This window comes from Ovis aries, chromosome 14 (assembly GCF_016772045.2).
Source record: "Ovis aries strain OAR_USU_Benz2616 breed Rambouillet chromosome 14, ARS-UI_Ramb_v3.0, whole genome shotgun sequence".
Lineage (NCBI taxonomy): Eukaryota > Metazoa > Chordata > Mammalia > Artiodactyla > Bovidae > Ovis > Ovis aries.
The window spans coordinates 42,929,528-42,947,373 of NC_056067.1; the positions used below are offsets into that span (position 1 = coordinate 42,929,528).

Sequence of the window (17,846 nt, forward strand, 5' to 3'; positions counted from 1 at the left end):
GCTGCTTGGCTCTTCCTGGCTCCCTAGCAAACTCCGTCTTTTACTTAATGGGTTAAAGCCTTCCTTGGCTACAAAGCTGATGCCATACAATGAAAAATAAAAAGGTTTAAAATAAGCTCTTTTATTTAGGGTATACCTTTTACAATTTTTAGTATTCAAGGCGTCTGCTTTATTGGACAAATTAAATATACCTATGTGATGAATTAACCAGACTTATTTTATAAACAAATTAATCTTAACTTGGCTATCTTTGGTAAAGAGGAGGGTAATTTTAGAAGAAAATTATGTTTTAATAGATATTAAATTTTAGTTTTGCTACTTGAGGTCAGTATCTACTATCTAAAACTCACTTTTCAAATAGTTCTTTGTTATATTACTGTGAAGCTTAACTGAGTTCTTAAAAAGGTATTCTAAATTTGTTTCTAAAGCTGATCACTGTAATCCATCTTTGGATAAAGACTAAATGCTTATAATTTATAATCGGGGATATAAACGTTAGAAAAAAAATCATTTAAAGGATTGTAACTCGCCTAGATCAAAGGCTTCTTATCAGGTATTCTTAAGCACATTATGCTCAAGAAAACTGAAGGGAATCAACTTTCAAGATGTAGGGTAGTTTGCTCCTAATTACTCAAAGTGCCCAACAGAGGACTTCCTGAGCCCTGATGTCAGTCTTCCTCTCCCTCTGACTCTTACAAGTGCTGACCCTTTATTTCCCATTTGCAGCTAGACCAAATCTTGCTCACTGTCAACACCACTGGGATACCCTCTGTAGTATTCCTTAGAAACAATTTCTCAGGCAGTAACACCTGGTTGGGAGACTGCTTTGAGAGGAATAACATCTAAAGTTGTAAGTACAAATCTTGAATCAGTTACAAGGTAGTCTTTGACACAGGAAGGAAACTTTTGGATAGCTGACTATTGCTCTGGTGAAACCTGCTATATCCATGAAAATGGCTGCTCCAACAAGGGCTGTCTCACAGGCAGGAGCAGCTATTCCAGCCAAGGCTGTTATCCCAGGTGACAACACACCCAGGGCTTCTGAGGTGGCTCAGTGGTGAAGAATCGCCTGCCCAATGCAGGAGACACAGGTTCTATCCCTGGGTCAGGAAGATCTCCTGGAGAAGGTAATGGCAACCCATTCCAATATGTTTGCCTGGAAGATCCCATGGACAGAGGATCCTGGCGGGCTATAGTCCATGGGGTCGCAAAGAGCCAGACATGACTTAGCGACTAAACAACAACAAAATGCATCCAAGAGTGAGGAAAGACCTCCTTTGCATCCCGAGCTATCCAAGGGGCCCATTTTCAGCTGAGCTAGCACCCACAGCAGCATAAGGTACCAACCAACTGCCCCAATGGTTCTGTCTCTAAGAGAAACTTCTGACAGAAATCAATAAACAGCAACAGTTCACGTGCTTTTTTCAACATCCAATCTAAGTCTGGCAGAGGGTAAATTGGGAACTTTTCACAAAAGAGTTTACCAGGTTGATCCAATCTTTTGATCTCACCTGAAGAGATTCACAAATCTTATCCCACTGCTGCACTCCTGAGAAAGAACAGCACAAAATACCGGCAGCCAGAGCCCATGCTGACCAAATGGCAGCTCATGGCCAGGGGGGCCATGCAGTACACCATATGGGGAACGAGGCTGTTCCTGAGCCAAATCCACGATGAAGTCATCAGATCCACTTTGTTGAGAGCGACAGATGGGACCATATGATTAATTGTTTAATAGAGGGTATGAAAAAGCTCACAATGGGGGCTTCCCTGGTGGTCCAGTGGTGCAAAAATCCACCTTGCAATGCAGGGGATACAAGTTCAGTCCCTGGTCCGGGAAGATACCACGTGCTGTGGAGCAACTAAGCCTGTGTGCTACCACTACTGAGTCCACCCGAGCCTCAACTATTGAAGTCCACGAGCCCCAGAGCCCGTGCTACACGGGAAGCCACACAAATGAGAAGCCCCTGAACCACACTGAAGAGTAGCCTCCAGCTCCCCATGACTAGAGAAAGCCTGTGGGCAGCCAATAAAATAAAACACACAAAAACAGTCACAACTTGGGGGCAGGAGTTTGTTTTAAAAAGAAAAAGCCTACAATGAAACCTGTCAACTGTGAAAAAAAGTGAAAGAATTCCAATAGGAACCAGATAAAAATCCTACAGGTTTTCAAGGGAGATTAATAGAAGCTTTTAAAAAGTGTACCTAGGTGGATCCCTCCTCGCCTGAGGGACAGGACTTTTTGGCTCTACATTTCGTAGCCCAGTCTTCCCCAGACATCTGAAATGAAATTCAAAAAAGCCAACTGTGGGTCCTCAGACTCCTAGGAGTGATTTACTCTAATTGGCTTATTTGGTTTTCAATAATAGGGATATGGCCAAAAAGGCTGAATACACCCAGAGAGATAAACAAAAGGCCCAGATGATCACAATGGCTGTGTCCACTCTGAGACCACCATAGCAAAGGCCAGGTTTTTTAGGCCAATCTGGCCACAGTAGACCATAAGGCCCATAGGTACCCAGACAAAATCAGTGTGCTCTTCGCGGACAGAAGGGACACATTACAGTAAGATTGTGATGGACGAACCCTTTGCAAACAGCCAAGGTATTGAAAGAGGGAATGCCCCAGGCACCAGAGAGTTGGGGGGTGGGGTCGGCCTTCTTTGATGATTTTACAATCAAAAGACTGACAGGGCCCAAGGCCAAAAATGGCTCTGCCCAGACATGGCATCTACATAAGTAATGCGGAGCCTTGGGCAGTCACTGAAATGGCAGGTCACCTGATAAAATTTCTCACAGACTAATGCAACCTTCTTGGTCTTAACCCAAAGGATGGGAAACCTTAACAACTGTAAGAAATATGCAATGGGAGTGTCAGGCAAGAGACAGGGGCACATTTTCCTGCGACCCCTTTTGTACAACATCAAGGGCTGGTTATTTCCACATTCCTTTCTGTTTGTGCCTGACTGTCCTATTTCTTTAATGGAAGGTACTTTTAAAATAAATTAAGGGCCTTGTCCCTTGAGGGACAAGGAAATCACTCTTATCATCAAAGGATATTAACATAAAATAGAAAAGAAGAAATTAAATCTATAACTGAGATAAAAGACTCAATACACCCTAAAATATAAAACATTAAGATTTCAGGCCTAATCAGAAACAAACAGATTGAGGCTCTCAGTGACTCTCTTTTAGATTTGGAAACTGAGGAAAATGGTCTGGATCTTCAAAATCATGGCTGTAATCTTTCTTAATGACTTTTCCAAAGCTCATTGTTGTATTTCTTTTAATTTATACCTTTTTGTAGATTCATCCTCCAGTGCTTAACATCTAAGGCTAAAAGGATAATGCTAACCACAGTGCCATTGCCTGGCAGTTCTCCGAACAGAGAAGGGACAGTCAGCCAAGTGCTTTACTCCTGCCCCAGGCCAGCCCGAAGTAGCTAATGATCAGTCACCGCCCTTTACCCACTTTGAAGCATAAAACAGTAAACACCTGGAGGGAGGAATGATATAGACAGAGTAAAGGGACAAAGTAGGTGATTAAGTAGTTAATCCCACTAGGGGATTGTAAGTAGAAAAAATATGCGAGACCCTGTAAGGCTGCTTAATCACAAAACCAGGCAGGCTTGCTTAGAAACAAAACCATGCAAGAGAGGCATAAGACATACGCCCAAGATAATAGAACAATGGTGGCTTGAGACCCACATCCTGCCCAGTGGGCTCAGGAAGTTAATGACCCCTAAGACATGCTCTCTGCCCACATAAAATACAATAATTTGTGGACCTAGCTTGACTATGTAGGGAGAAGAAAACTACCCCGCTCAACCTAGAGGAAGAGCTGATGATGGAAGCATGATGTCTACTCAAGAAAGACAAAGAAGATCTTTTCCCTCTCCCCGGAGCATGGGCTCTAGGGCACATGGGTTTCAGTAGTTGAGACTCCTGGGATCCAGAGCTCAAAAGTGGTAGCACACAGGCTTAGTTGCTCCACAGCATGTGGGATCTTCCCAGGATTCCTCACCACTGAGCTACCAGGGAAGCCCCCCACTTTTCCTTTGATTATAAAACTATATAGTCCAGTAAGTTGCCAGAGTGCACCATTTCTCACCTGCCCACAAGCGTGCTATTCTAAAAAAATCACTACCTATCTACCTCTTCACTGCTCACTAAATTGTCTTCTGTGCTGAGACATAAAGAACTGTGGTACCGGAGCTCACTAGAGCCCCCAAAGATGACACAAATGGTTTCATAAGCAGTCACACACACTTGATAGGAAAGTAAGGCAAGACCAGTTCTGGTGGGTTATTAGGTAATTTTATTTTTGACCTACCAGATCCACATCTAGAAATTTATCCAAAGGAAATATTCAGCAAAGTGTGTAAAAATGCTCACCGGAGAGCTGTTGACAATAAAATTTGGAAGATGCCTTAAGAATGAAATTAATAGCTACCCTACTTGGCACTTATTACCAGTAGATACCATGCTGAGCCTGAATAGATCAGAGGAGTCTCACATCCTTCTAAAGACCCCTGATCAGAAGATGAGACCAGGTGCTCAAAACTTAAGTACCAAATAAAGGTGTAGGGGGATGTGTGTGGCTGTGAGGGATCTTTACATGTCTTGGTATTTTCTGAACATTTTATTGCAAAATACTGTTCTCAATCAGAAATATATACTAACAAAGTTATATTTAAAAGAAAAAAAAAAAACACCTTGAATTCTCTGGAATTTATTTTGATGGTGCTTCTTCATGAAGTTGTTTTAAAGCCCATTTGTTTAAAACAGAACATAATCAGACCACGAAGCTTCACTGACCATTAAACATCACAAGGATACACAGATCTGAAAGACAACGTGAACTGCCCTGATCTAGTTGGCCAGATACTTCTGTGCACCTGTCTGTGTGACTGTCAAGCACAAACATGGGAGGGAAAACAGAATGTCCCCCAAACATTCTCATTTTTGTATGACTGACATCTGTAGAGTTCTTTTTAGACTAAAATGACACGGTTGGAAACCTCAGCTGAATAGCACTTGGCCATATTCACAACATGTGATTTTTTTTTCCCCACTAGATTTAATGTGAATTCTGCACATGACATGTTTGGATCCTCACAGTTGCCCAGAAAATTCCCAGTTTTCTCCAAGAGCCTCCCTTTTGAATGCCTGCACTCTTTTTAAATTTTTTAAATTTTGGCGACCTGCACAATTCCTTCCGAACTCACCTATTTTGTGTTTCTGGGTATGTCTTTTTTTTTTCAATTGAAATATAGTTGACTACAATATTATGTTTGTTTCAGGTATATGACATACTGGTTTGACATTTGCATACTTTATGAAATGATCACCATGGCAAGTCTAGTAGCCATCTGTTGCCATACAAAGTTATTACGGTATTACTGAATGTATTCCTTATGCTTCATAGTCTATCCCCATGGCTTATTTATTATATGAAAATTTGTAACCTTAATCCCCTTCACCTACTTCCTGTCCCCTGCAAAATGCCCACACTCTTCCAGCTCTGGCACAAAGCAACAAACTAAATCTTAAAAGAAACTATTCTACAAAAGCAACTAAAGCATTTCCACAGACATAAGCACTGTCTGGAGTCTCACAGACCTATGGCAAGTATCACACCTAACTAAAAGCTCATGCGCCCTGGGAAAAGCTGGCATATAGCTGTCTACTACCCAGAAAATAAAATTGTGGTAATCCTGGGTCTGGCGGGACTACCAAAGTCCCTTCTCAAACTCTAAAATAAACCCCAAACTCACAGGGCCCAGGACCTGGATTTAAACAAGACATCAGTCCACAAGGCCCTGAGTGAAAGGAACCCACACAGTCTCTGCTTGAGATTGGAGGACAAGTACAAAAGCTTTCAAAGCATTAAACAATTTTTTTTTAAACTGGAGAATAATTGCTTTACAATATTTTGTTCATTGGAAGGACTGATGGTGAAGTTGAAGCTCCAATACTTTGACCACCTAATGCAAAGAACTGACTTATTAGAAAAGACTCTGATGCTGGGAAAGATTGAAGGCAGGAGGAGAAGGGGACGACAGAGGATGAGATGGTTGGATGGCACCACCGACTCAATGGACGTGAGTCTGAGCAAACTCCGGGAGCTGGTGATGGATAGGGAAGCCTGGCGTGCTGCAGTCCATGGGGGTCACAGAGTCAGACACAACTGAGTGACTGAACTGAACTGAATTGATTTTGTTTGTTTCTGCCATACATCAACATGAATCAGTCATAGGTATACATATGTCCCCTCCCTCTTGAACCTCCCTGCTGCCTCCTCCCCATCCCACCCTTCTAGGTTGTCACAGGCACTGGGTTTGAGCTCCCTGTATTATCCAGCAAATTCCCACTGGCTACTTTACATATGGTAATATATATGTTTCAATGTTACTTTTTCAATTAGGCCCTTCCTCTCCTTCCCCTACTGTGTCCACAAGTCTGTTTTCTATGTCTGCGTCTCCATTGCTGCCCTCCAAACAGGTTCATCGGTACCATCTTTCTAGATTCCATATATATGCATTAATATGATATTTTTCTCCTTCTGACTTCACTCTGTATAATAGCTTCTAGGTTCATTTACCTCATTAGCACTGACTCAAGTGCATTCCTTTTTATGGCTGAGAAATATTTCTCTGCATATATCTACCAGAGCTTTTTTATCCATTCATCTGTCGATGGACATCTAGGTTGCTTCTATGCCCTGCTGCTGCTGCTACTGCTAAGTTGCTTCAGCCATGTCCGACTCTGTGCGACCCCATAGACAGCAGCCCACCAGGCTCCCCCGTCCCTGGGATTCTCCAGGCAAGAACACTGGAGTGGGTTGCCATTTCCTTCTCCAATGCAGGAAAGTGAAAAGTGAAAGGGAAGTTGCGACCCCATGGACTGCAGCCTACCAGGCTCCTCCGTCCATGGGATTTTCCAGGCAAGAGTACTCGAGTGGGGTGCCATTGCCTTCTCCATCTATGCCCTAGTTATTGTAAATAGCACTGCAATGAACATTGGGGTACACACATCTTTTTCAATTACGGTTTATTCAGGGTGTATGCCCAGTAGTAGGACTGTTGGGTCATATAGTAGTTTTATTCCTATTTTTTTAAGGAATCTCCACAGTGGCTGTTTCAACTTACATCCTCATTAACACTGCAAAAGGGTTCTCTTATTTCCACACATCCTCCAGCATTTATTGCTTGTAGATGTTTTGATGATGGCCATTCTGACTGACATGAGGTGGTATCTCATTGTAGTTTTGATTTGCATTTCTCTAATAATGAGTGATGTTGAGCATCTTTTCATGTGTTTATAAGCCATCTGTATGTCTTCTTTGGAGAAATGTCTGTTTAGCTTTGTTGCCTGCTTTTGACTGGGTTGTCTGTTTTTCTAGTATTGAGCTGTATGAGCTGCTTGTATATTTTGGAGGTTAATCCTTTGTCAGTTGATTTATTTGCTATTATTTTCTCCCATTCTGAAAGGTGTCTTTTCTCTTTATTTATAGTTTCCTTGGAGAAGGAAATGGCAACCCACTCCAGTATTCTTGCCTGGAGAATCCCATGGACAGAGAAGCCTGGTGGGCTACAGTCCATAGGGTCACAAAGAGTCGGACACGACCGAGTGACTTAGCATAGTCCACAGTCTTGCTGTGCGAGAGCTTTTAATTTTAATTTTAAAATTTAGATTTAATTCGGTCCCACTTGTTTATTACCAATTGCTTTTTAAAAGGACAAATTGTGTAGTGCCCAAAATGCCATATGGTCATTTTTTTTCTTTTCTAAAATAAAATCAGTGAAAAGATGAGTCAACTAATAGGACTGCTGTGACAAGAAACAGAATTCTTTGAAGCATTTTTCACGATTCTGGGATTCATCCCTACACACCCTGCCTGTGCTGGAAAGCTTGGAGACAGACACCACCTTCCACCTCATCACCACTTTCTTCTCCTAAATGGAAGTTTGAGATGATACAGTAAAACTCATAGAGATGGATCTGGGGCAAAGAGGAAGAGGAAAGCATTCTAGACTTGGGGAGGCCTCTCCTGGCCCCAGCTTGGGGGAAAGCCATCTCTGGGTACCTCCATCAAAGTATCTTTCTCACTTCCCACCCAGATCCTCCACTGAATTACAGAGGCCCTAACAGCTGGGCCTCTGACATCACCAACACCTGTTCAGAGATTGACACAGGTGGGCTTACAATATCACTGCTTGCCAGAGACACATATGGCTAAGGGAGGCCAGGTACTATTTTTACTTTAAAGAGGTGAATTGTGCAGTGTATGAATATCCCAATAAAGCTGGTACTTAAAAAAAAAAAAAAAAAAGACGGAAGGGAGGGAAAGAATGAGGGAAAGAGAAAGGGGGAGGGCAGAGTGGGGGATAGAGAGAAAAAAAAGAGAAGGCAGACATCCAGGGATCAGGGGGTGGGGGATGCATAAACTCTAGCTATTCAAGTGTTTAAGGGCAGTGAACCAGTATCTTTGGTTTTCTCTGAAAGGTATCAAAAATAATATGCATTAATGTGCGGGGAGAGGGATGCATAGATGCACAAATACATGATAAGGTGACTACAGCAAAATGTCAACAGGAGAATCTAGGTAATGAGTATACAGGGGTTCACTGTGCCATTCTTTCAAATTTTCTACTATTTTCAAAATAAAATGTTGAGGGTCAAAAACTTTTGGCTATTCTTCCAAAAACATAACCTAAATTGACTGTAAACTTTGAGGCAAAAAAAAGGATACTAAAACAGGATGCAATTTTAAAAACTCAAAGCCTGTTTACCGTAGATCCTCTTTGCCTTGGATTCCTGGAGCCAACCAGCCCAGGTTCCCAACCCTTTCTCCAGGCATGTGAGAGTCTTAGCAACCAGATGTTAGTGAGCATAGGAAAGTTTAGCATGGGCTGTCCGGGTGGTCTGCTGAAGGTGCTCAAGGCCACCCTGAAGAAATCAAGCGACACTTGGCCCATTGAGCCTTACTCAGCACTTGCAAGGGATCCACAATTTCCACATTTCTCTTTTAAACAGTGAATCCAGTACCCATTGCTTTGAGATTTACCTTGAGAGCGACTGAAAAATCAACGTCCTTGGTTTCCTTCAGGCCAAGTGGAATCAGGGGAATCGTAAATGCTTCCCTAGAAGGAACAGAGCAAGCTACATGAACATCTGCATCTCGGCCACTTTGCACACCCCCAGCTTGCCCCGCCACCAGAATCCAGCTCAGGTCCCCACCCCTCTCCTCTGGCCAAGCTAGTACACATCAGTTCATTTTCCATAAAGACCACTGGGGGACTTCCCTGGTGCTACAGTGGATAGGAATCCATCTGCCAATGCAGGGGACATGGGTTTGACCTGTGGTCTGAGAAGTTTCCAGATGCCTAGAGCCCATGTCCCGCAACAAGAGAAGCCACCACAGTGAGAAACCCGCGCACCACAACAAAGAGTTGCTCCGCTCACTGCAACTGGAAAAAGCCTGCGTGCAGCATCAAAGACCAAGTGCAACCAAAAGTAAATTATTTTTTTTTAAAAAGACCACTCAGGTCATGTCCTCGTCTTTGCTGCAAAAGGAGTCCCCATCCCCTTCTAGACGACCAAGCCTAACACAGGAGGCCCCTATTAGCTGTACCCTGATTTATCCCTCCAATCACACTGCATCTCTGAATAACTGTCCCGAGGGCCTCTGCACACCAGGGTCTGTGCCTTGCGTGCTCACCGCTCTGCGGTCTGGTGCACTGTTGCCACTTCCAGCCAACCCACCCCCCCCTCCTGCTCCCTTCACTGCAGTGGGTCCCACCTCTCCTGCAGCCCTCCAACCCTGGGCTCTCACGTGCCTCCTCCCATGGGGCGTATCCTTCTAGGTGTCACGGGGAAGGCCTTGAGGGCCCCATCTGACACCTAAGTGCACCTGGCTCCCAGCCCCCGGTCAGGCCCTGGCCGGCTATTTCCCCACCACCTCCTCTCCCCCCACCAACCACCTGGTTACCCCCAAAGGTCACCCTTGGCGTGGTCTCAGGGGCAGGGCCAGTGGGAAGGGAACTGGGCTCAGCTGTGTTTTGCCAACAGGGATTTCGCTCCCTGACCTGTAACAGGAGACCTCCTGGGGCTGCTCAACCCAGCCGGGGAGGAGGCCAGGAATGCAGGCGGGGTGAGTGGACAATGGGCTGTAAGCTGAAGCTGCCTCTGTGGGGGACAGAAAACAACGGGGCTGTGCTGAAAGCAGGCGAGTCCCAATGGGGTGCGTAGCTTCCCCAAGGCCTGCCAGGAAAGCTGGATCCTGCTAGAAGGAGATGAGGACAGGCCGGGCCCCTCTCTGCTGGCTTCACCCCGACGGGGCTGGCGGCTAGGTCTGCTCTTCCTGTGACCGTGCAAGAGCAGCCAGCATCCCTAGGCTCCTGGCCAGGACTCCCCACCCTCTCCATCTTGCACTAATATAACATTTTCCCATAACCTCAGGGCTCCCTGTGTTTTCTCATCTGCATGAGATTGTTTCTTCCCCGTCTACCTCATAGACGTGTGTGAAGATTAACTGTGCCAAGAAAAAAATACTGTGCTTTGAAAACAGGAAGAGGGCGGATGGAAATGCAAGATGTCATTATATATCTGCACATCTCTCTCCCCTCTTCCCCACTCCCAGAAACCAACTGGCCACTTTACAGCTGTATTGCAGTCACACAGGGGCCTTAACTGCATGTCTTTGGGCAATATGCATGAACAGCCCTGTGCTTCACGTACAGCGAGGTGGAATAAGAAACATCCTACTTCTATCACCAATGCTTGGCCCTGACTCATCTCATAGATGGAGAAAAGAATGGCAACCCACTCCAGTATTCTTGCCTGGAAAATCCCATGGACCAAGAAGCCTGGCAGACTACAGACCATGGGGTTGCAAAGAGTCAGACACAGCTGAGTATACAGCATGAGATGAGGGAAGCCGTTCACTGGCTATACTGATTAGGTGTCAGAACTATGCTGGGAGCTCAAAGGTAAGTGAGCCAGGACACACAGCCTGGCTCATGGATGGCCACCAAGGAAGCAGAGGTTTTACCCGTGGCTCAGAAAAGCCCCTTGGGGACAGTGCAGAGGACTGTGCAGGAGACGATCAGGAAAAGCACCTTTCAAGGTGATGGAAGGTTCCCCAACATTTCTGTTTTGTTCATCTAGGGAATTATTTTCTGACTGGGTTTTCCTTTGGGCTTCCTTACCTTTTGAAAAGTCCTACTTCCCCAGACAGAAAAGTATGTAAACTGTTCTTTAGCAGTTCTCAAGGTTATTTCCTCTTAAAGATGGACTTTTGGGGACCTCCCTGGCTGTCTAGGGGAGGGGACTTCACCTTCCAATGCAGGGGGTGCAAGTTCTATCCCCAGCTGGGGACCTAAGATCCCACATGCCTCGAAGCCAAAAAGCAGAATATAATCAGCAGAAGCAATACTCTAACAAATTCAATAGAGGCTTTTAAAATGGTCCATATAGGAAAAAAAAAAAAGATGGACTTTTCCTTCCAAGGTAGCTCACCTTGGGGAGGGAGAATTTCTGAGCTCTTCTGAAGGTCGCACTTCAACATTTGGCCTCCCACAAAGACTCTCTAAGGGATGCTTCTGAATCAGAACATTTCTTTCTCAAATATTCAATGGGAGACATTTCCAAAGTATCTCAGTTATACCATCCCCTCAGGGAACTTGCAAAAGTCTCATGATCTTTGCTGGAAAAGGCAGCTTATTACATGTTTCTGTAATCTTATCAACAGAATGACTCAAAGTCAGATCGTATGCGTGGTGCTGAGGTGGAGAGGGAAGAAGATGGGGCTTCCTGAGCCCCACCTGGCAGGCTGACTCTCAGAGCTGACCACAGCTACCCTTCCAAGGCCTCTTCAAGACAGAGGCATCACCCAGGCTACGTGACAGGTGCCATTTCCCTGCCTGAACCCAGCCACAAGGCTCTCCAGTAAAACTGCGGCCCAAGTGGCCCCAGGACAAATAAATGCCTTCTTCTCCAACTGGTCAGGTATCTCCAACAAACTCTACAGGTTCTCTTTAACTCCTGCACCTTGCTCAACTCCAAACCAGATCAAAGCAGGGTTGGCTACACCCTGGGGCCTATCTGTGTTCCATCCCTGATGCAGGCATTTCCCAAGGCTCAGAAAGTATCTGACAGAAGCATTGCCCCTACTTACTCTGTGTTCTGATAGACTCCTACTGAGATGTTGAGCCCCTCCAGCTCTTCCTTGAGCATCTGCAGGTCTGAATTCAAGAAGCTCAGTTCCAGGCGCACCTGCTCTCGTACCTTTTGGTTTGTGGCTGCTCTGTTAAAAAGAGAAAGGGGGAGAGAAGCAACTTCAGCCAAGCATTCCCCAGTGGCCAGTTGAGCAGATACCCCACCCCTGTCCCTGTAGGGAAGCTCTGGGGGTCTGCCTGCAGATGGAGGTGCCAGCTGTGATCAGACAAGGTGTCTCAGGGAGGCCGGGAACCTGCTCCATTTTGAGCCACATCTGTCCATACAGGGACCTAGGATTTAGCCAATGACATTGAGCTGCTTAACTTGAATTCTGTAAGAATTAGCCTTGAGAAGAAAAAAAGAAGTTGCTCTTAGTCACCTGTAAGGGACCATAAATTATCTCCTTAAAAGGGAAAAGATGAGAAAAGAGAGGGGGTGGGTAACATTCCCCAGCTCAGCCTATGATGCTGATATTACCCTGATTCAAAACCAGGGGAAACCATCACAAGAAAACTAATCAGTATCTTTCATGTATATATATGTAAAAATCCTCCACAAAATATTAGCAACCTGAACCTAGCAATATATACAGGGGACCAAGTGGGCTTTATCCCAGGAATGCAAGGTTGGCTTAATATCTGAAAATCAATTAAGGTAACATACTATAGCAACAGAATAAGGGACCAAAAAAAAAAAAAAAAAAAAAACCATCACCTCAATAGATGCAGGAAAAAAAAGCATGTGATAAAATCCAACACAGATTTATGGTAAAAATCCATAACAAGCTAAGAATAAAAGATAATTTACAAAGCTTGATAAACAACATCTATAAAAACCCACAGCTAATATCATATTAAAGATGAAAGATTGATGCTTTCCCCCTTATGATCAGGAACAAGGCAAAGATGTCCATTTATGCTACTCTTATCAACACCATATTAGAGATTCAAGCCAGTAGCAATAAGGTAAAGAAAGGCATCTAAACCGAAAGGAAAAAGTAAAACTTTATTCACAGCTGACATAATCTTGCATGTATAAAATCCCCAGGCACCCAAAAAACAAATACTGGAACTAATAAATTTAGCTAGGTCAAAATACAAACATCAAGTTTACTTCTATATACCAGCAACAAGAAATCTTAAAATGAAATTAAGAAAACAACTTCACTCATAATAGTATCAGAAAGAATAAAATATTTAGGAATAAAATTAAGAAAAGAAGCAGAAGTCTTACACACTGAAAACTTCAAAACACTACTGTGATATTAAACGGACAGACATTTCACATTTATGGATTGGAAGATTCACTATTGTCAAGACGTCAGTTCTCTCCAACTGATCCATCAATTCAAATCAATTCCAATCACGGACTTTCCTGGCGGTACAGTGGATAAGAGTCCACAGGCCAATGCAGAGGACACGAGTTCGATTACTGGTTGGGGAAGATCCCACATGCCGTGGAGGAACGAAGCCTGAACATCACAACTACTGAGCCCTCGCTCTATACAGCCTGTGAACCGCAACGACTGAGCTCACGTGCTGCAACCACTGAAGCCCCTGCGCCTACAGCCTGCGCTCTGCAGCAAGAGAAGCCACTGCAATGAGAAGCCCGTGCTCTGCAACCAAGGGTAGCCCCTGCTAGCCACAACTAGAGAAAGTCCCAGACACAAAGACCCAGTGCAGTCAGATAAATAAGTGCAGTCAAGATAAACTTAAAAAAAATTGAAAACAGCAACTCCAATCTAAACCATAGTAAGCTTTTTAGGAGAAACTAACAAACCGATCCTAGAATTTATATGGAAATGCAAAGGACCTAGAAGAGCCAAATAATTTTGAAAAAAAAAAAAACAAACAAACAAAGTTGAGGACTTATGCTATCTGCTTTTAAACTTACTATAACGCCTCAGTAATCAAGACAACGTGGTACTGGCATAAGGATAGGCCATGGAACAGAACAGAATCCAGAAGTAAATTTTTACATTTAAGGTAAATTGATTTTGACAAAGGTGACAAGAAAAGTCAAGGAGCAAAAGCCTTTCTGACGAGTGGTGCTGAAGCAGTTGGACGTTTCTGGGCATGTCAGTGTCCCCAAGGCCACCCCTAGAGTCAGTGAGGGTGGGACTTGCATGGCTCACGATGCAGTTGTGCTCACTGCTCTGATTTATTACAGCAAAAGGACATTCAGCAAAATCAGCTAAGGGAAAGGCACATGGGGTGAGGTGTAGAGGAAACCGGGCACAGGCTGCTAAGAGTCCTCCTTCCCAGAGGGGTCCCACAGGACACGCTTAATTCCTCCAGCAAAGGGTTGTGACAACGTGTGTATAAATGCTATCATCCAAGGAAGATCACCAGGGTTTGTGCTGGGGGTTGGTCAGGTAAACATCCCTGCCTAGCATGTTCCAAAATTTAAGACTCCAAGAAGGAAACCACATGGTTTGTCCGCCTGCAATGTGGGAGACCTGGGTTCATTCCCTGGGTTGGGAAGATCCCCTAGAGAAGGGAAAGGCTACCTACTCCAGTAGTCTGGCCTAGAGAATGCCATGGACTGTGTAGTCCATGGGGTCGCAAAGAGTCAGACACGACTGAGCGACTTCCACTTCACTTCACATGGTTTGTGAAAACAGTTTAATGAGCTCCTCTTATCAGTTCTAGGAATGAGGAGAACTCTCCTGAAATCTACATTTCCACACATCAGCCAAGTGCCAAATTTGCAAGCAGGGCTTTCTAAAGATAGACTTCTCAGGCCTACGACAATAACTCTTTTCTGCACAATATGCAAAAAATAAATCTCAATCTAAGCATTACACCAAACCAAGTATCAAGTCAAAATGGATCAGACAGGGGTTGAGGGTGGGAGGGAAACTCCAAGAAGGAGGGGATATATAAAAACTTACAGCTGATTCAGGTTGTTGTACAACAGAAACCAACATTGTAAAGCAGTTATCCTCCAATTAAAAGTAAAGTTTTAAAAAATATTTCAGAGACCTCAGTAAAAGAGCAAAAACTACAAAACTCCTAGAATGAAATCTTCATGACCTCGAATTGGACAAAGTATTCTTGTTACTTTTCAGTAGCTCAGTCATGTCTAACTCTTTGCTACCCCATGGACTGCAGCACGCCAGGCTTCCCTATCCTTTACCATCTCCTGGAGCTTGCTCAAACTCATATCCATTGAGTTGGTGATGCCATCCAATTACTTCATCCTCTGTCTCCCCTTCTCCTCCTGCCTTCAATTTTTTCCAGCATCAGGGTTTTTTCTAAAGCGTCAGTTCTTTGCATCAGTTGGCCAAAGTATTGGTGCCTTCAGCTTCAGTCCTTCCAAAGAATATTCAGGACTAATTTCCTTTAGGATTGACTAATTTGATCTCCTTGCAGTCCAAAGGACTCTCAAGAGTATTCTCCAACACCACAGTTCAAAAGCATCATTTCTTCAGTACTCAGCCTTCTTTATGGTCCAACTCTCACATCCACACATGACTACTAGAAAAACCATAGCTTTGACTAGACAGACCTGTGTTGCAAAGTAATATCTCTGCTTTTTAATATGCTGTCTAGGTTGGTCATAGCTTTTCTTCCAAGGAGCAAGCATCTTTTAATTTCATAGATGCAGTCACCATTTGCAGTGACTTTGAAGCTGAGAAAATAAAGTCTGTCACTGTTTCCATTGTTTCCCCATCTATTTGCCATGAAGTGATGGCAAAGTAGTCTTAGTTACACACCAAAAGCACAAAAATCCATAAAAGAAGAAACATTAATTTGAATTGTCAAATTTTAAACTTCAGTGTTTCAGAAGATAACATTAAAAAAGAAGAAAAAAGCCACAGATTGGGAGAAAATATTTACAAATTGTGTATCTGATAAAGAATCTGTATCTAGAAAACATAAAGAGTTCTGTTAATTAAATAATCAAAAGATCACTCAATGTTTTTAATGGGCAAAAGATTTTTTTAATTGAGTTATAACTGACATACAATATTCTATTAGTTTCAAGTGTACAATATGATTCTATATCTGTATATCTTCAAAATGATCACCGTAATAAACCTACATGCCATCTGTCATTATACATGGTTATAGAATATTTTCCTAAGATGAGAACTTTTAAGATTTACTCTTTTGGCAACTTTCAAACATACAGTACAGTATTATTAACTGTTGTCACCATGCTGTACATCACATTCCCATGACTTATTTTGTAACTGGAAATTTGTACTCATTTCGTCCACCCTGCAACCCCTACCTCTGGCAACCACCATCTGTTCTCTGTATCTATGAGCTTGGATTTTTAAAAATACATATTTATGTATTTATTTGGCCATGCCGGGTCTTAGTTGTGGCCCTCAGGATCTTCAATCTTTGTTTCTTTGCTGCAGCATGAGGAATCTTTAGTTGTGACATGTGAACTCTCAGTTGCAGTATACAGGATCTGGGTTTTTTTTTTTTTTGTTTATTTTGTTTTGTTTTGATTCCACATATAAGTGAGATCACACAGTATTTGTCTTTCTCTGACTTATTTCACTTAGCATAATGCCCTCAATGTCCATCCATGTTGTTGCAAATGGCAAGATTCTATTCCTTTTTATGGCTAAGTAATATTTCGTGTGTGTGTGTGTATCACATTTTCTTTATCCAGTCATCCACTGATGGACACTTAGTTTGTTTCCATATCTTGGTTATTATAAATAATGCTGCAATGAACATGGGGTGCTTGTATCTTTTCAAAGTAGCTTTTGTGTTCTTCAGATAAATACCCAGAAGTGGAGTAGGTAGGTCACATAGCAATTCTAGTCTTAAGTTTTTGAAGAATCTCAAAACTGTTTCCCATAGTGGCTATACCAACTTACAGACCCACCAATGGTGTGTAAGTGTTGGGAATATCTTGTTAATTTATCTTGCTGATAGTTCATTATTAGTGTATAGAAATACAATTGATTTCTGTATATTGATTTTGTATCCTGTAACTTTACTGAATTCATAAAACAGGCAAAAGATGTGAATAGACATTTTACTAAAGAAGTTCTATAAATGACTAATAAGCACATGAAAAGATGCTCAGTGTCTTTAGTCAATAGTAAAAGGCATGTTAAAGACATAATAAGATACCAAGACAATACTAACAGACTGGCTATAATTTAAAAAACAAAAAGACAATAACAAGTATTAGTGAGGCTGTACAGAGAAACTGGATACCTCATACATTCCTGAATGTAAATGACACAACCACCGGGGAAAACAGCGAGGTAGCTTAAAAAAATGTTACAACATAACTTACTGTACAACCAAGTAATTGCACTCCTAGGAATCTATACAAGAGAAATGAAAACATATGTCCAAACCAAGACATGAATGTGACTGATGATAATAGCATTATTCCTCAGCCAAAAAGTAGAAAATAATCCAGATATGCAACAAGCAAATGGATGAGCAAAATGTACTATATTCATTAAACAGAACAGCGCGAAGCTGGATGGAGGAACAGACTTTACCCAAGTTCCCAAAGGAGGGGTCTTGCTACCTACTCAAGCATCTTTCAGGTGCTAGCTCATTCATTCTACAGATTCAGAACCACTGCAAAAACAACAGTCACAGTAGCAACCAAGCTCTAAGCCAGGTCTTGCTGAGTACAT

The 17,846-nt window shown here is 43.0% G+C and overlaps 1 protein-coding gene across 2 annotated transcripts in view; it reads right to left on the reverse strand.

Moving 5' to 3' along the window:
- Window positions 1-17,846, reverse strand: part of RHPN2 (rhophilin Rho GTPase binding protein 2) — a 70,688-nt gene that overhangs the window by 26,487 nt on the left and 26,355 nt on the right. For both annotated transcript variants that reach the window (XM_042231940.1, XM_015100546.3), the window contains exons 3-4: window positions 12,180-12,308; window positions 9,069-9,144 (exon numbers count right to left, since the gene is read on the reverse strand). In XM_042231940.1, coding sequence (XP_042087874.1) covers window positions 9,069-9,144; window positions 12,180-12,308 — 205 coding nt within the window. The remainder of the gene's footprint in view (window positions 1-9,068; window positions 9,145-12,179; window positions 12,309-17,846) is intronic.